The sequence below is a fragment of the Aphis gossypii genome, chromosome X, assembly GCF_020184175.1.
Source record: "Aphis gossypii isolate Hap1 chromosome X, ASM2018417v2, whole genome shotgun sequence".
NCBI classification, from domain to species: Eukaryota; Metazoa; Arthropoda; class Insecta; order Hemiptera; family Aphididae; genus Aphis; species Aphis gossypii.
This window is the reverse complement of record NC_065533.1, coordinates 52519008-52538818: the sequence shown is the minus strand read 5'-3', so window position 1 is coordinate 52538818 and position 19811 is coordinate 52519008. Positions and strand designations below refer to the sequence as shown.

General features: G+C 24.1%; 3 protein-coding genes across 4 annotated transcripts; 1 reads left to right on the top strand and 2 right to left on the bottom strand.

The window, feature by feature from the left end:
- The first annotated feature begins 276 nt into the window (after positions 1-276).
- LOC114124882 (tRNA (cytosine(34)-C(5))-methyltransferase) lies at positions 277-6752 on the top strand. The gene is made up of 16 exons (XM_027988327.2): positions 277-463; positions 610-696; positions 939-1144; positions 1246-1423; positions 1507-1591; positions 1677-1817; positions 2063-2186; positions 2256-2386; positions 2874-3066; positions 3152-3379; positions 4002-4134; positions 4554-4631; positions 4747-4888; positions 4961-5110; positions 6309-6368; positions 6574-6752. Exons 1-16 carry the CDS (start codon positions 395-397, stop codon positions 6630-6632), a joined length of 2064 nt encoding a protein of 687 aa, XP_027844128.1. The 5' UTR covers positions 277-394; the 3' UTR covers positions 6633-6752.
- Positions 6753-8385: 1633 nt separating this feature from the next.
- On the bottom strand, positions 8386-15861 carry LOC114124884 (denticleless protein homolog). Of its 2 annotated transcripts, XM_027988328.2 has the most exons (9): positions 15448-15861; positions 14117-14344; positions 12895-13080; positions 12274-12381; positions 12012-12117; positions 11706-11917; positions 10540-10769; positions 9605-9794; positions 8386-8744 (listed from the first exon to the last, which is right to left on the bottom strand). In XM_027988328.2, the coding sequence occupies exons 1-9, from the start codon at positions 15500-15502 to the stop codon at positions 8428-8430; spliced, it is 1632 nt and encodes a 543-aa protein (XP_027844129.2). In that variant the 5' UTR covers positions 15503-15861; the 3' UTR covers positions 8386-8427. The 2 variants fall into 2 exon arrangements, with proteins under 2 accessions (XP_027844129.2, XP_027844130.2); XM_027988329.2 differs by lacking the exons at positions 11706-11917; positions 12012-12117.
- Positions 15862-18469: 2608 nt separating this feature from the next.
- Positions 18470-19771, bottom strand: LOC126551875 (uncharacterized). Its single transcript, XM_050206237.1, has 2 exons — positions 19487-19771; positions 18470-19396 (listed from the first exon to the last, which is right to left on the bottom strand). The coding sequence occupies exon 2, from the start codon at positions 19389-19391 to the stop codon at positions 18666-18668; it is 726 nt and encodes a 241-aa protein (XP_050062194.1). The 5' UTR covers positions 19392-19396; positions 19487-19771; the 3' UTR covers positions 18470-18665.
- Between the last annotated feature and the right edge of the window lie 40 nt (positions 19772-19811).

The window sequence follows — 19811 nt, the reverse complement described above, 5'->3', positions numbered from 1 at the left end:
TAGGTAAATAAAAAATTGTTTTGATAATACAATAATATCTATTAATATACAATCATAGAACAAAATGCTATAAGATGTGTTGAATGCAATGCACTTATAATAACCACGTAAACAAAATAAAAGTATTAATTATTTTTATGAAAATTAAGAATACTGTTTTCCTCTCAGTGAGCGATGTGCAACGGTTGCATTGAGATGTGCATGTATGAATATGTTGTTATCATAAATAAAAAGCATTGATATTTGATAATAATGTTGAAACTGTAATCTGTGATACTTGTTTATTTTTTTTGAATTCCATTCTCACACGTGTTATTTTATTTGTCCATTCCTTATTGTTTGCATTCATAAATTTTAGATCTCTAATATCTGATTTTTTTCGTATTATAATACAATGGGTAATAGGAGAAATAATGGTTCAAATGCGAGTTTTGCGAAAAGGAGAAGAAAAATGAAAGAAGGAGTAAATTTTTATTTTTATTATTAAATATATATTTTATTTATTTGTAATTGTCTGATACAACACGGAAGTGTATATTTTTAATAAATTAAATTCATGTTATTCATTACCATGTATTATACTTAGTTTTGTGTTATATTTGATTCCAGTTAGATAATAAAAATCCTAATGAAGATACTCGTAGTCCGTATGTAACAACAATACGAGAAAATGAAAAATTTGTACAGTATTATAAGGTAATAATATGTAATATTTTTAAGTAAAATCTTTAAGATATGTTTTTAATTTTTTATATTGTACTTATTTATTTATTTTTTATTATGAAATGGGATAGGCCCAAAACAAATGTAGATATTAATCTTAAAGCCATAGTTCATTACAGTACAAATTATAAAAACATCAAAATAGTGATAAGCATTTCATTAATAGGAATTGTATTATATTTACATTGTAAAGAATGTTCTTTAAATAATTTTAGATGCAAAATATTTGTCCAGAAGATGAATGGAACACTTTTTTAGAAACATTAAAAACTGACTTACCTACTTCATTTCGCATTACTGCTAGTTGTGACATAGAAGCAAAATTACTATTAAAATTGGTCGAAGGGGTTTTTTTTACAGATTTGCTTAAAGGAGAGCAAAGTGATGAACAAAAACACAGTGAACCTTTTTGTTTACCATGGTTTGTTTAAGTTAAATTTCTTAATCATATAAAAACAATGTAATATTTATCTTTATTATCAATTAATATTAATATAATATTTTGTCTAAAAAAATGTACAGGTACCCGCAACGATTAGGATGGCAATTGAAAATTACTCGTAAAGATATTCGTGGTTCAGTTGCCTACTATCGTTTACATAATTTTCTAATTTCTGAAACTGGAAATGGCAATATTTCTAGACAAGAGACAGTCAGCATGATTCCACCTTTATTATTGGATATAAAACCAAGTGATAAGGTTATAGTTATTTCATCTATAATCATTGCATGTGCATTTTTATTTGTTTTAGAATTAATTTAAATGATTGTAATTTATTTTAGGTATTAGATATGTGTGCAGCTCCTGGTTCTAAAACTGCACAACTTATTGAAGCTCTGTATTCAGGTTCTAATTCTTCAGTTCCAGGTAAATAAAAATTAAATAAATGTTTAAATATAATTACACCATGAATTATTTTGATTATTTATTAACCAACATTATTTTAATGTAGGTGGTTTAGTTATGGCCAATGATGTTCACAACTCAAGATGTTATATGTTAGTTCATCAAGCTAAAAGATTAAATAGTGCAAATGTTCTTATTACAAATTACGATGCTACTGTTTTACCTGTCATGAACTTGGATGAAAATGGTAAATAATTATTTATGACTATAATTTAACAGTTACAAAAATTAAAATAATATAAATTAAATATTAAAGACATTTATTTATTCAGTTTGGTAGTAATTTAATTTTAATTTATTTTGATTATGATTTATTACTTATTGAACATAATCTGAGAATCACTTAAATAAAAAAAAAAATCTAATAATTATTTATAATAAATAAAATTAATTTTCTATGATATTATATTGATGATAAATATATTTTTTCAGGACATTCTATGTTAAAATTTGATAAAATATTATGTGATGCACCATGTTCTGGTGATGGTACATTAAGGAAGAATGCAGATATTTGGACTAAGTGGAGTCCTGGGAATGCAAATAACTTGCATGGGTTGGTTTTATTTTGTTTTTGACTCAAAAATAAAAATTATTTAATGAATGTGTATTGAATTTTTTTTAGAATACAGTTTCGTATACTAAAGCGTGGATTAGAATTGTTAAATGTTGGAGGACGTTTAGTTTATTCAACTTGCTCGTTTAATCCAGTTGAAAATGAAGCAGTAGTTCAACGTATGATGACAGAAGCTCAAGGTATTACTTAGTATTTTGATTATTTATTGTAGATTAGATTTTATATAATATTTCATTTTTTCTTTCTAGCATTATATCAATTAAACTAATTAAAATTAATTTTAAAGTAATCATTACTTTCTCCAAACATTGAGAAACTGTTGATTTATTATGAGTTTTATTTTTTTAATGTTTTGATGTAATAATATAACTTTTTTGTTGTATTTGATATAAAAATATTAATATTTAAACCTTACATCAAAGTAACTACCAATAAAACTACACAGTACATTTATTATTAAATTATTTGTTGTGGTTTCGATAAGTTTTTATTTATTTGGTATAACATCTTTGTAAACTTATTGACAGATAAACTGTTAATTATTTATTAATACCTAACCAACAATCAATAATATTTACAGCTTATTTAATAATAAATAACTAAATATTGTATAATAATTTGAAAAAACTAAATATTTAATCATTTTGTGTTATTATTTTAAAATAGGTAGCGTTGTTATAATAAACGCGAATGATAAACTCCCTGGATTAAAAACAGTTAGTGGTCTTTCTCAGTGGATAGTGGTATCAAAAGATTTGGATGTATATAAAACTTTTGAAGAAGTTCCAGAAAAATGGAATACTCAAATTAGGCCACAAATGTTTCCCCCTAAGGAAGATTTATACAATTTGGATAGATGGTAAAATAAATAAAATAGTTTTTTATTCTTTAAAACATTGAAATTTGTAATATTTGGTTATTTTATATTTGTTATTTATTTATAGCATTCGTATATTACCTCATCATCAAGATACTGGAGGGTTTTTTGTAGCTGTTATGGAAAAAATTAAGCCATTGCCATGGGAAGCAAGTGTAACGCCAAGCGATGAACTTGTGGATGAAACAAAAGTCAATAATTATAAAAGAAAACCAAAGAAAAGGAAATACCAGGGTTATAGAGAAGATCCATTTATATTTTTAACTGTTGATGATCCGGTTTGGCCAGAAATTAGGTACCTAATTTTATTAATTAATTTTATATTGATGTATTAAATTTATAAAAACTGGAAAGAAATTTTTATTTCTTAACTAATTTATTAAATAGATTAAATAAATCTTAGTAACCTTAAGTAGTTAATGCAAGAAAATTTAATATTCTACTATACTAAATTTAATATTACTTTGGTTGGTAATGGTATGTGATCATGTTTATGGATTATTATTTGATAAATGATAATAATAGTATACATTTTTATATCTATTTTCATTTACATGTTTAAAGTTGTTGAAATATTTAAAATTAATAAATGTTATAAAAATATATTATAAAAATAAAATAAAATGGTTCCCTGTACAATAGAACAGGTAATCCTAACCTACTCAACCTACTGAAGGTTAAAAAAATTAAACATTGTTTATAGATAATCCATATACTAGCACTATATACTTTATGTATTTTTTTTTTTGTAGATTTTTAATTTTTTAAACATACGCTTGTATAGAACTATAACAACTTCAAACAGGATGTATGTTTGCTTGTTTACTAACAAGTATTAGCATACATTTTAGGAACTTTCTTTTAAAAACCCTTTTTAAATTCTACATTTATTTTATTATAATTTTTTTTTTAAACAGAGATTTTTACGAACTTAAGGATTTTCCCATTCAATGTTTACTTACAAGATGTTCTGTGGGTAAAAAAAAAAATATTTATTTTACGTCACCTTCTGTAAAAGATATAGTAAAGAATAATCAAGATCGTGTAAAGGTATGTGATATAGTTATTATTTATTTAATTGAAATGAAATGTTGTATTTGGTCTTTTTCAAAAAACTTGAATTTATGTTATAAGCATATGTTATACATGTTATATGTGTAGTAGTTCATATAAAAAAAAGCAATGAATGGTATGTACCTATACTGTATTATAGCGATTGACCAGATACCAGGTGAATTTTCATTATTTTGTTCATTAAAGTTTTTTATTATTTGTTGGTTATTGTGGTTTGTTATTGAGCCAATATATATATTTTAGTAAAATAAAATTTTTTGTGTGCTAAGATCATTTAATTATGACAAATTTTCAAGTTAAATTTTTTTTCTACTGCAATGTTTATGAATTTTTATGTAAAAAATATTTTAGAATTTAATATTGTGTACCTATACATTAATATTTTAATTTTGTAGATTATCAATACTGGTGTAAAAACATTTGTCCGCTGTGATAATAAATCAATGGAATGTAACTTTAGACTTGCTCAAGAGGTAAATAATCTAACTTTATATTTTCTTTTAACTTCACTTAATTATTTTATTTTTAGTATATTATGTTCTATGTATTCATAAATCATTTTATTATCCAATTTTATAATTTTTTAAGGGTTTGGCTGGAATATCTTCTTATATAGGACAAAAAAGGCGATTACAATTAACACGTAATGATTTGATAACTGTATTGATAAATCCAACAGTTCAAGTTACATCTTTAAACGAGGCCACAAAAGACATACTAGAAAATTTTGGTAATCAATTTTTTATGATTATTCAGTTGTTAATAATTTTACTTTATTTAATGATATAATTATTTTTAATAGGTGTTGGTAGTTGTGTTTTGAACATGGTTGACAAAGATTTTCCAGTTGAGCTGGTTGGTTGGAAAGGGTTTTCAACTCTCAAAGCTTATATAAATGGTGAATGTAGATTACATTATTTGAGATTGCTTGGAGTTGATGTCTCAGAATTTGGTAATATATACTCATTAAGATTACTTAGTAAATTTTCTTTATAAACTTGGAGAATGACATACAATTTAATTACAGATTAATAATATTACTTAATTGCATAAATGTTAATTATCATTCCTTTTAGTATATGTACTTGCTTTGGCAAACGATTGGAACGATTATCGTAACAAGAACAACTCTAATTATAGAATGGGTTTTAATAATAATTGTCCTTGATTGTCCTACTATGAGTACATGATTATATAATACTTGAAAATTTAATACGAAGTTCCTCATAAGTTATTCTATAGTTATTAAAAAATTATAAGAATACATCGACACAATTTTTTTTATTAGCATTTAAAGTTTAAATATTAACAAAAATTCATTAAAATCATGAATATTTGCAAATTATTTTGTATAATTCATAAAAAATTTTGTATTACTAGCTAAGAGTTGAAAATTTAATACAAGATTTTTAATAAATTTAGCTTACAATAATTATAAAAGAACTTCAATTTTGGTGTATTCAGGTCCTTAAAACATACCCCACCTTTTCACCAACCATTGGAAATTATATCCTAGACTGACAAATTATCTTCGTTCAGAATTGTTTTTCATATACAATGTTACCTATCATTGGATTCAAATTTAACACTCCTATAATAGATAATAGTGATCCATACGTCACCTAATGTACAGCAGTGCGGTACCCACTTACCCGCTTTTCAAAACATGTTTTATATAATATACAAGCTCTATTCAGACTGACAACAAAATTATGTTTAAAGTTGATGGGTATAAATTATATTATTTTATTTAATACCTGTACATATATATATAAACAATTAAGATAATTATAATTAATATATTAATTATGAAGTTTATTAATATTTTAAACAGTATATATAAGTAATGAATTAGCTTGAATGTATCAAAATTGTGATTTAAAGTTTTTACTTTGGTATGAAAAAGAAAAAAAACAATGAAACAATTTTCACTATTTTCTTTTTATATATCAACATTTTTTTTGGAGCGTAATCATGCCATATGTAACTCATAATAGGTATCTAAAACAGTGTTACCTAGAATTTAAATTCTCATAGACACAAAAACTTGAGATATGTTCTTTTGAGAAATGTAATTTAGAATAATATCTTATGTAAGATAATGTATTAAATATTATTAGAAATTAAACACAATAATTGTTACATTTTAGATGTGAATAAATTTAAGAAAGAAAATAATGATGATGGAACAGAAGACAAAAATGAAATTGGTATAGATAAAATTATTTATTTTTTTTTTAAATTAAATTTTTAATTGTTTTAATTTGTCTTCCAAGCCATATTTGGTTTGGATTTTAAACATATTATATTTAATAAAAAAATATGAGTGATTTAAGATTATAAGGTTCTTAAAAAAGTTATAATTATATGATAATAATTTTATTAGTATTAAAATGAATTTATTTGATATTTTAGATGAAGCTCCAGAAGTTCAAGTTAAAGAAGAATTAACACCAAGTGAAAAATTAGAATAAACAAAAACAAAATGAATTTGCAAATATTATGTTTAACAAATATTATTTTTCATGATGATATATTATATTTTAAGCAATAATCATTATTTTAATAAAAATTTTACAAAAATAAACTGAAAATGTATAATTTTATTTCTTTAAACAACAAAAAAGAAAAATTAACATGTGCTATAAAATAGTATTATTACATAAGTATAAAATGAAAATGTATCATTTTGGTTATATTATACAACAATTAAGATTCTTCATACTAGCATCTGTTATCTCCATGTCACTAATACACAGTAAAGTAATATTACCTTGAGAAGAATTAGTTTTATTGTGTTTTACTTAGAATCTTTTGAACTTAATTTTAAAGTAAGTTACGAGAATTTTAAAATTGTGAATTCTCAATGCCAAATTTTCCATGTTATTTGATAATAAATCAGAGATAACACAAGCAAGTATAAAATTTTATTAATATAAAAAACCAGATTGACTCTAGTATTAACATAATTATTTTAAGTTGAAATAAAATCGTTTTTAAGTATAAAATATTCCAAATAGCAAAAAATATTTTGCTTCAGCATATTAATAAATAAAAAAGTATATTCATTCAAAATAATAATAATAATAAAGACTTACTATAAGGAATAAAACAATAAATCATTTTTCAATAAAATTATTATTTTTTTTAAATGTTTTATTTCTACGATAAATTATACACAAAAATAAGAAATATTTTTAAAAATGTTAATTGTTTTTGAAATAATGAATGATTCATGATAAAACGACCACTTTTTATAGTTAAAAACTTATAATTTGTATTTAACAATTTTTCACTATCTATAGAAGTGTATAATATAATAACAATTAAAAACATATAATAATAAATATAAATAAAATTGATAATGGACAATAATTATTTTGTTTTTTCATAATCAAATTTAATTTACAGAACTCTATTGTCCGAACGTTATTTCATTTCAATTCTTATATCCGGACGTTCTTTTATCCAAATGTTTGTGAGATTTAGCTGTGCAAAAGCAAGTAGCAGCAATTCATCAATTAAAAATGAATCAGTTTGTCAAAAACAAATAATAACAATAATAATAATAATAATATTCTTCATAAAAATAAATAACATAATATGTAACGTGTAATAATAAGTATAAGAAGTCAATAATAATAATATGTAATAATGATTCTATAATATTCATTGTACAAATAATATTTTTTTTAAATTTCTATTATCCGAAATCAGTGTGGTCCTTGAATTTGAATATCATATATTATATTTTAATATTAATCCTAATTAATAATCATTGAATAATAATTAATTCAAATTTATTAAATATGTCATTACTATAACTTTTATGAATATTAATTATTTAATAGTAGTTTTTGGTCTAACATTACAATAGAATTAACTTTTAATTAAATTACGAAATGTAATCTCAAGTTTTTCAATATTATTATTATTGTTATTATGATAGCAAAAGTATGACACCCAAATAAACATTATAATTTATTAAACTAAGAAAATTTTCTTAAAATAATAGGAATTCAACTTATTAAATCTTATATTTATTAGGTTAATATTAATTGTAAAGTAAGGATTATAACAACTAAAGAAGTAACATAATTTTAATAAGTTAATGTATATATATATAAAAAAAAAAAAATATATATCTACAAAGAATTAAAAAAATAATGAGATGAAGTATCATTTTCTAACATTAATTTCTGCTTATACATAAAAATAGTCAGTCCATGTTACATAACCATTGAATTTATTTTATTATTTTAATTAAAACTATACTTCATTAACAGTATCTAGTTTTTCACGTTTTCTGTTAGGCACCAAGTATTGATCAATTAAGCTTTTCGGAGATACAATACTTTTCTTTCGTTTTTTACTCGAAGTTGGAGTAACTGCTTCAGGAATTTGGTTAGAAACCACAAGTGTAGAATCCTTGGATGTTATTTCAGACTGAGATGATACGGACGATGGAGATGTTGTTTTTGTACTAAATAATACATTCCATGGGTTTTTTTTTGGAGTCACATTTAAATGTTCTTCAATTGAACCAACATTTTGATTTGGGATATCCCAATTTTCCATCATCACCTCTAATATTAAAAAAAATTTAAATATTAATAGTAAATGCTTTAATTCCCAAAAAACAAATACTAAATAAAATGGAAATCATTTTCTACGAATTAATAAAACTTGTAACGAAATGAGAAACAAAAGACAGCGTATATAATCCTTAGTAGTATAATACAGAAAAGAATTATTACCTTTTAGTTTTTACCTTCTGTTACAATATTAATAATTGATAATTATAGTAATAATAAAGTTAAACAATATGAATACCTTGTAAAAATTATAATAGAACTAATTAAAGTAACCAGGGAATTCACAGAAATAATATAGGCAAGTAACAAGTGACTACAACCAAGGAATCATGATCATTAGCGAGATAGGTAAAAAACCAATAATATAAAATTTAGAATTGTCTAGTAATCCTAAACGAAGTAGAAACATAAATAACGGGAAAATTTCCAATACTACTGAAAATATTACAATAAATATTTTTACTTGTCAAAGATAAAGTATGAATAGATAATAGTGGAGAAAATGCAAAGGTAGAGGCATGATTCAAAGCACAAGTATAGAAAACATAATAAGAATGAGGTAAATTAAAAGATTATAATAGGCACGATATGTTTGGAGTAAAAATAAGCTTTAAAATAAGACAACACTAAATATAAAAAGGTACAAAATCAATTAATAGAATATCAAATTAGAAAAAAAAGCAACAATAGGAGAATGATTTGGGATTGTGTGCAAATTGAGATGGTTTTTGTAGGTTTAAAAAAACAGAAGATGAAGCAATAGGTACAATAAGAATATAATATGGTGGTACACTTATAAGATTAACTTAGATAAGAATAGGAAATAATTTTTGTTGTAATAATGTACAAACCAGTTTCTTTTTTATATTTTTCTCTGAGCTCGGTTTCAAATTTAAAATCGTTTGGAACAGTACTTATTTTTGTTGAAAAAGGTCTTAATGCATGAAATTCAGTACGGCATATTGTAGGATCTGTAGATTCTCTTTCTTCATCCGAAAGAACTGACCACACCATAGGCATTGTATCACCACTTGTAACCAACTTGAAAAATAAATTTATATTAATGTATAGACAAATATCACTGAAATAGATCAACATTTTATTTATTCTAAGTTAAAAACTATCATTATTTTTTAAAAGACTAGTATTAAAATGTACCTTAAATCAATTAATTAATATTAATATTAGAGCTGAAATAACATATTATTTTATAACTATGTATTTAAAAAATTAACAATTTGATTACCAAATGCTCGATGTTACAGATTATCTCAATACTTTAAAAATCACATTTTTATTTTGTTATATTAAGATACATATAATAGAACTATAAATATTATAAAAATAAATATTTTTTGTTCATACTTATCAATATTTAAGAGTTTAATAATATGTTTTAAATTGTATGTAATAGCATAAATTACTTAATTTATAAATAAGTATTCTTTGTTATATTTATTAGCATTAGTAACTGACAACTCATAATAAATACATGTTATTTTGTAAGATTTTATGATAAATACATTTGTTTGGTATTATTATAAATCATACTTGTTCAGTATTTAAAAGCAATTCATAACTACAATAAAATATTCAAATATATATTACAAAAATAATAAAGTAGATAATTGTATATCTTTTATAATATATTCATTAAAAATGTATTGGATCACATATCAAATATAAAAATCACATTAAAATAAATTTCTAAATTTTAAACTAAAAAATAAATTATTCAATACTAATGAATAACATTATATACATAAATAAACAAAATAAAGCTCACTTTAGGACTTCTTGAATCCAAACACCAATCTGAAGAACTCATTTCTAGTTTAGTAAATAAACGATTAGATTTTATTTTAAACATTGGCGTTGACTGATAAGGAAAATCTGTCTTCCACAAAAGGCCACTATTGTTCATACAACCAGAAAAAAGATATTTTCCATCAGGACTAATGCTAATTTTAGAGTATGAAGTTTCATGAGCATGACCAGAAAATTCACATATTGGCACTAAAAACATGATAATACAAATAAAATATAAAGTACTTGAATAGTATTAATGAGAACATTCATAACATAATAAAAAGCAACTAACATAAACAAAACATAAATTTACTAAGTTAAACATAATTAAATTAATACAAAATATAGTGAAACCTCCCTTAATGGATACCTCTAAATAACAGACGTTTCAAAAAAAGGATGACTTTTTAAAGGAAAACATTTAAATACTGGACACTTTAATGGCTAAATTTTGATTATTTTTATCAAAATTGTCTGAGAATCATATCTTATTGCAATGTACATTACATGTCATAAAATAATCCTCACATTCCATCTAATGAGATACATAATACTTCATTGTTTTCCAGCAGTAGAATTAAAAAATTACTTGACATACAAATTGAGACTATCTGTCTAATCCTTGAACAAGCTAAAATAGATAGTTGTTTTTTTACTTAATTGTTACTTTTTTTTAACTTTATTTACTTATTCATAATTTAAATAATAAATATGAATGTACATAAACCGTGTAATAAAATAATTTTAAATATTCATATACATATAAATAATACAAATATATTAATTGTACAATTGTTTATTTTATATATATATTGTACATTTTTTCATTCATTTCCTCCCCTTTCCCACTCTAAGTAGCAGACAACATTTTGATGATCGAAAGTGTCCAATATTTAAAGGTTTCACTGTATATGAATAATAATAATATTAAAATTAGCAAAAAATTATATAACAAATGTTTTTTAATAAAATCATAACATAATTTTTGCTCAATAGAATGATGATGTTTTATAATGTAAAACTATTAAAGCAAACTGAATTTTTAAGTATATCGTACAGATAAAACACTATTGCAATCCCTATATTATTAATAATAATCTATTAAGCATTAAAAATTATTAATTAAATAAGTTATATAAATACGTTTATCTGCAGAATCCAATGAATAACAATAAATAGTATTAGTTACACAGCTTGCATACATCTTAGTAGATTCGGGATTTAATATTATATCTGTAAAGCCATTGAATCGCGGAGAATTTATATCACCACAATAATATTTTGTAACTGGTAATGGTTCAGTACTACCTCTTACTTGGCGGTAACTTTTACGTAAATCCCATACTTTTAAAGCACTACAAAATAGATAAATATTTCGTTAAATAAATTATACATTTATTTTATATCCATACTTGTGATTTCATTGAAATATAATAAATAAACACTAACTGATCTAAAGAAGAACCAGATATAATAGTTTGATCATTTCTATATATTAAAGTATTTACTCCATATATTTTTATTTTTTTAGTTTTTGATATTGTTTTATAACAGCCTAAAATAAAGTAAAAAAAATTATTAAAATTTGTATGTTTAAATGTAGATCAGTAGCAAAAAAAACACTATTGATATTATCATTTAACGCTATTAAAGTTATACTGTTTATAGTATAATACTATTAGTAATTATAGGTACTAATAATTACATTTACCATGTGTATTAGGTATGAAAATTTCACAATCCAAAACTTTTTGACCTTTATTTAAACGTGAATCCCAGACTTTTATTGAACCATCTTGGCATCCACCACAAAATATATCTATAAATAACAATAATTAATTAAAATTTAAAATTTAATTATAAATCTTAATTCATTATGTAGTTTTAAATTCATGTAGAGTATATTATATTTCAGCTAATAATAAAACCTCAAAAACATATATGCATCACCTTTTACAAAATTAATAGTGAATAAAGAAACATATATAAAGAAAAATTATGTTTTTAAAATTTTTTATAAAACTTGAGAAAAAGTATTGAAGAGACATAAACCAATTATTGTAAACAAATCATACTATAAACTATTAAAGTAACTTTTATTATCATACTCTGTTCATAGAATTTAACTGATATCATCTTAAGTATTTTTGTACATTTATCATTGGTATAAAAATATGAAAGATCAATATGAAATCACTAAGCTAATTCAGCAGAGGGAAATCAAAATATTTATTGCATAATGTAATTTAAAAAATAATGAAGCATATAAAAGTTATAAAAATGTATAAATTCATAACTATTAATATGAATACAATTTTTTCATTATACATACCTGAAGATCCAGGGCAAAACATTACACTTCTAACAGATGCACTATAAAAAAATTCTTGTTCTTCATGTAGTTCTCCTGATGGTCTTAATGTACATAATTTAGATGTCTGATCTCCACAGCCTGTTACTAATTTCATTTGAGGCTCAGCCCATGAAATGTTAAAAATAGCATTGGAATGTAAAGAATCTATTTTAGAAAATAACAATAAAAACAATTAGTAGTTAAATAAATTTAATGTTTAGATTTGTATTAAAAGCATAATATTGTTTAGTAACACAATTAATATTATACCAATAATTATGTTTCTTGGGTACAATATAATTTAAATGGGTATAAATGCTACCACTTAGTTACTTAGTTTAGTACTTGTTTTCCATTTTTTTTTTTTTTTTTATTATTGTATGTTTTAAGCTGCTGAATTTTAAAATGTTTATTCCAATTTAATGTGAATGTTATGCCGAAAAAAAAAAACAGAAAACAATTCTGGTAATAGGTAACCACATTCAAATTTTTCAGCAGTTTATAATTAGTATGTTTTTACACTGAATATGTATTTTTCTTTTTATTCAATTTATTTTTTTAATATTTGTTTTGATACATTGTACTATGTTTAATTGTGGAGGAATTATACAACGGTTTAGACAAATATATATATATATATATATATATAAACAAGTAATGCCAATGTCGACAAACCGTATTTTCATAGTAGCAACACGTTATCATCCCCAAAAATAGAGTGTGGCATTATGATAATTATTGATTTATTTTCTTTAAATTAAATCCAAGCTTAAATATATTATAGCTAATTTTAATTAAGATTAAAATATATAAAAAAAATGTACTAATATCTCTAAGACATAAATTTAATTTAATTATAAAAAACAATGCCCAGAGTATTAATTGTATAAATATAGGTAAGTTCTCCTATAACATTAAAAAAGTACACAAATTAACAAATTTGAATTATTAAAATATATATATTTTTTTTTTTGACAAGAAAGGAGGGCAATTTTAAAATATTTTGACTTGGTCTTTCACTAACATCTAGTTTTACCTATGCTAAAAGAAAATGTATAAATGAACATGATAACTTAACTCCATTAATTCCACAAAATCACAATTATAATAAAAAGTAATTTTAAATTTGGACTTATAATAGAATACATTAAAAACCTTGAAAAATTATATATATAAGTAGGTTATTGATTTTTGAACTTACTTCTTTGAAACTGATTATTTTGCTTAACGTAATGACCATGAGTATTTTCAATAATTATATCTCCGATTTCAGTTGCACAACCAACTATGTGTAAATTGTTTTTATTTCTACTGAATTTACAAGCAAAAGTATTACCAGTATCGATATTTATATTGTGCGTGTTATCCATTCTTGGATGCTTGTAACCAATTTTGTCCAAATACATGTCATATATTTTATAATTAGGTGCTGAAAAAAAATTAACAGTAACATGATTACAATTTTAAAGCAACAATATTTATATTATAACAAAACTAAATTAATATTCAAGTGAAGGAAATTGTTGAATTTATAATAGGATTCTATCATTAAATTATTTGAGGTTATTATTTTTTAATCTGGGTAACTACCTATAAATTAAACACACACAGTTAGGTTATGTCTTGGTTAAATTTTTTTTTAAACTTAGCATACATACTTGGTAATAATCATTAAAATCGTATATGATCTAAGACAGAGAGACAGAGTAAATCTAACGGATAATTAGTAATATAAGATTTAGCTAGACTAATTGATACTTGATATCAGTGGCGGCTCGTGGATTTTTAATGAAGTAGTGCACATTCAAAAAATATATAATCAATATAATATATATATATTATAAATTGTATTAAATAATTGTTTACAAATTTTAGTTAGGTATTTTCCAATTACTTTATCATTTTTACAAGTATAATAATAATAAATACATAATAATAATATATTAATATATGTTAATATCGGTCGTTGATAAAAAACAGAAACACGATTGTCACAATTAATGTTTTGAATTTTCGATAATGATCGACTAGCTAATATTATCAGCTGATAATCAGAATATAATAAATGAATGAAAGAAAAATGAACTATAATAACTTTATAATGCCGATGCCAACGCGCAACGACGTCGAAAATAATTTGCTGAAAACAATTTAATTGGTTATGTGCACACCAATTCCATTATAATGCGGGCTACGTGTTTCGACTTGTTTTAATTTTTACACTGTACAAATGTGTGCACAACTGCACTACTATAATAATAGAATAATACACGCCGATATTGTTCTGTCGCGGGCGGCCGTTTAGCAGTCGAAATAACCCAATTTAAATATTACATATAGTATTATAATATTGTTATTTTCATAATATTCTAAATATATATTTTTACATTTTGAAAATAATCCTTATTAGTTATTACATTACAGGTACTTAGTGCACGTGCACTTGTGCACATACACATAAGCCGCCATTGCTTGATATGATGTGGCTATATATTTGCCCCCTAATAAATTTCAAGTTACTCCCATGCTTACCGGCATAGCCAAGTTGTCTTCTCTTTATAAAATTGAATACATTAACCGTGTCCATTATTCCAGTTTGTTCTTTAATGAATCTTGAGCTAATATAAGTTAGGAAATAGCGATAAACATTAAATACGATTGTTCGATATAATGGTAGTAATATTATTAAAAATTCACTCGTATCAAAAACTGAAACGGTTGTTATTAAAATCGCTACACAATTATACTGTCAGCTAATTAGGAACAACTACTCAGTTTTAATAATCGATTTTACACAGACGTAATGAAACGATGAACAACGTTTTCAGAAAGTAAAAACTCATAACCTCGCTCATAACGCGCTAATGCGGGAAATGCCGACGAATTACAGATTATCATGACAAAATGAATTTCATCATTTCGTAGAATGCGTTTTTTTTGTAGTTTTATCAATATAATTCCCGCTCTTTTCAAAGCGATAACCGATTCCTTGTGATGACAATAGCTGAGCTAATGAAAATGTAAATGAAAATGTATTATATTTTGACGGTTTACCATCACTTTTTTTTTTTCCCCTGGATAGTGCCGACACTGTAAGCGTCGGTCACGCACAGTCGAAAACGTCCCACAGAAACGTTTCTCTTGTTGTTGTTACGTTTTGTTTTCGTTGCCGCGTTCAGTCGTCCGAGGCTCCGGGCGCTTTGAGCGGTATTCGCGTTTTCACCTCCGTAATCTAAATTTTTGCGACCGACACTCTGCCTTGAATTTTTTATTTTTTGTTACCACATCATTTCTTACGCTGTTAAATCTGCAGCTAATTTGTAATGGAGGCTCATTTCAACCTCACTATTAAGTGTTGAGGTCCCCACACACTGCAGCTGTGGCTGTCGATAATTCTTTTGTATCGGTGGTGGCGGGAAAATTGTATTCAGACTCATTTTAACGCTACCGCCACAGTGTGTGGGCACCTTTAATGTTAATACACTCACTAAAATTAAATTATACCTAATGCATCACTTTCAATTACAATATTTTATGAGAATATAGTCACGAAATACCAGTTCAGTTAAATAAATACATCGGTATTAGTAATTAGGACTCTGATATAAATGTGGTTTAAGTAAAATTGTATTGAATATTATACAGTCCAATTATTGTTGTCTGTTGGAAATTTGAAATTTCAACGTATTATTGGAATGCCTAAAAATTATAGTTTTTGTGCACAGACTACACACTACACGGCCTAGACCTTATAGCTAATACTTTAGTAATAATATAATATTATACTCAGTATCTTTGATTTGTCATGCTAATGCTTATGAATTTATGATACTCGGTCTTGAATAATTTTATGAATTTGACAAAAAACAATAAAATAAACAATGGTGATTGATATAAGAATATATATATAATATATATTAACTATTTTTAATACAATTTTAAAATTTTATGTGTTTATTATTTTGGCATGTTATTGACTGATTAACGTTAATTCAAAATAAATTGAATAATTTCTATGTACTTTTAGATTCTTAACGAGGTGATGAATGTATTGATTTTACAATGATGTGTTTTTTTTTTGTGTGTACAGCATAACTTGTAAATAATACTTCAATTTCAAACTTCAGGGGTGGTTTCCGATGGCTAAGTCATTATCCTTGGTGCATTATAGAAATTAAAAGAACATTTTCCAACAGTTTTCAAAAAAAGTGATGGAAAAGCAGGTATTTTTACGCAAAACCAGTTTTTTACTGTAAATACTTGAAATTTTTACCAAATGTTTTTATTAGTGTTATGTATATAAACAGTTAAATTTAAAAGGCAACTGAAATTTTCGATTTTTCAGAGAATTTTTATTTGAAGTGTCTATAAAAAATTTTTGGTTGTCCAAAAAAACTTGAAAATGTAATTTTAAGATTCCTTATGAGTTGTTCTTATTGCAGTTAAAAAAAATCGTTAGTCACAATTTTTTTTTATTAGCATTTGAAGTTCAAATACGGACAAAAATTTGTCATAACCATGAATATGTGCAAATTATTTTGTAGGTATAATTCATAAAAAATTTTGTATAAGTAGCTAAGAGTTGAAAATTTAATACAAGATTTTCCATAGCTTTGGCTTACAATAATTATAAAATAACTTAAATTTTGGTGTATTTAGGCCATTAAAGCATAAACCACCTTTTTTACCAACCACTGGAAATTATATCCTAGGCTGACAAATCATCTTCATTCAGAATCGTTTTTCGTGTAAAATGATACCTGTCATTGAATTCAAATTTAATACATAAATTATAGTGATATACCATACAGCTGAGTGGTACCCACTTTTTTATTGAATATTCAAAATGTACAATAAATACAGTATTAAATATTTTTAAAAATTAATTTTGATAAATATGGAACTTTATTGAATTTTGTATTATTACATTTTTATAACTGTATCATAGTTATTTGATTTTTACATGACTACATGTAAAAACTTTCTTACTGATACTATTATTTATTTTATTTACTTGTAGAAAAATTTAAATAGTATTTAATAATTGTATGCAAAATATGTACTAAATTATTAAATAATAATTAATATGCTTTAATTGCAAGGAAGAATAAATGTATTTTAATCTATTCAAGTACAAAAATACGCAATTTGTTACATTCATAGCAATCACATATTCATTTACAATGAATTTGAGACCTTATTATCAAATATTCAATTATTCCTGTTTGAAAATAAGCTAAGTATTTTTATAATAAGACTATTTAACATAACATTTTTAAGAGTGACTTACAAACACTTGATAATAAGAGTTATCATTTTACCAGGTTACTTTTTGACTTGCAGGATCTTAAATATCTATTATTAACAAGTTTACAACATTTTAAATAATATATTTTTACTATATTGAGTTAGAAAAAAATAATGATACTTAATAATAATATTATCAGTGATAATTTTATTACTAATATTAATCATGATAAGTAAAAACATTTAAAAAAAATAATTTGCATATTCAATTAAAGTATACTAATTTTAATACATTATAGTACATTTAAAGAAATAATAACATTTTTTTTTTTTTTAATTTAGGTTAATAACACATTAAATATTGTAATAATTCAAATAACAGTTTAATCTCATGGCTGTTCATGATGAATGAAAACTGATTTTACTAATTTATACAGATAAAAATTTTATCGACATAAATATAAACAATAGATGCAAAAGAAAAAGAAAATATATTTTTAATCTTATTTCAACTGATTTACGAGTAATGCAAGATCTATCACTTGAGTTTGGAAATTATACCCAGTGTTATATAACATATCTAAAAGTTTAGTGATATCACTCATTCGTGTTCTTCTTGCAGAATGATAGTTTAGACATTTTGCAACCAATGATCTAACATTTTTTCTTTTGGACACTTCAAAGTCAATTTTTAGAATGCAAATACAAAAACTTAAACACCTTTTGAATGCCAAATCATATGCCTCATTGTCACCATATAAAATATCACCGGTTGTGATCTGATTCAAGAGTTCTATTATATAGTCCCACAAACTCATTTCTCCAAAATATTTTCTATACGAGACGAGTAGTAATTTTTCATACTCTTTATCCATATATTGAGCGCATGGTGGATGCATCTTTAAGTTTTGATCAAGAACATTATAATATTGCTCGATTGTTACAACGTCTTTGCATTGTAGCATTTCATTGACTAAATATTTCATTGTGTCTCCGTTGAAATAAGACGTCTTTGTGATGTACATTATAATCGATCTTACGTTTTTTGGCCCCTGGATGGCAGCTAATTCAGCCAGGTTATTACTGAAAGGATATGCGATAACCAAATGAGCGTCTTCCGATAAATTTTCTCCGAAACACTGACAGTGTAAGGGCATACACTGAATAGGGTTCCAACCGTTTAGTGATGATATATACTCCTTTACTCTGTTATCTTTCAAAATGTTCATGATGTCTAATTTGAAAAGTAATAATACGAATTATGAACAAGGTGAGTATAATTTTTTTATTGTTCAACTACCTATTAAATATGTTTACAGCTTACCTAGTAGTTTTAAACTCGTACAATTAAAATATTCGAAAAACTTGAAGCGGGTCTGAACAATATGTAAAAATATCGAATAAAAATAATAAATGATTAAAATATGATCTACGTTAAACTTAAACGAGTTTAGCCTTCACGATATATAATACCATGATAGAAACACTGTGGTCTGAGACTACGGTCTAAGATAGGTTGGGATAAAAAATAAATATTAAAAAATTATTTATTCTATCAAAAATATTATACTTCCAATCACGATTTAAGAAATCTTAAATTGTGCTTCCAACTATAATAACCCGCGAAATTGACAAGATAACAATATTGT

Excerpts from the sequence above, each read along its gene's own strand:
- LOC114124884 (XM_027988328.2), bottom strand. The coding sequence starts at position 15,502 with ATGGACACGGTTAATGTATTCAATTTTATAAAGAGAAGACAACTTGGC. Across the intron at positions 13,081-14,116 it reads AAATAATCAGTTTCAAAGAA|ATTCTTTACATTCCAATGCT; the intron begins GTAAGTTCAAAA and ends TTTCTAAAATAG. Across the intron at positions 9,795-10,539 it reads TGGATTCAAGAAGTCCTAAA|TTGGTTACAAGTGGTGATAC; the intron begins GTGAGCTTTATT and ends TTATTTTTCAAG.
- LOC114124882 (XM_027988327.2), top strand. The coding sequence starts at position 395 with ATGGGTAATAGGAGAAATAATGGTTCAAATGCGAGTTTTGCGAAAAGG. Across the intron at positions 697-938 it reads AATTTGTACAGTATTATAAG|ATGCAAAATATTTGTCCAGA; the intron begins GTAATAATATGT and ends AAATAATTTTAG. Across the intron at positions 5,111-6,308 it reads AGTTGATGTCTCAGAATTTG|ATGTGAATAAATTTAAGAAA; the intron begins GTAATATATACT and ends GTTACATTTTAG.
- LOC126551875 (XM_050206237.1), bottom strand. The coding sequence starts at position 19,391 with ATGAACATTTTGAAAGATAACAGAGTAAAGGAGTATATATCATCACTA.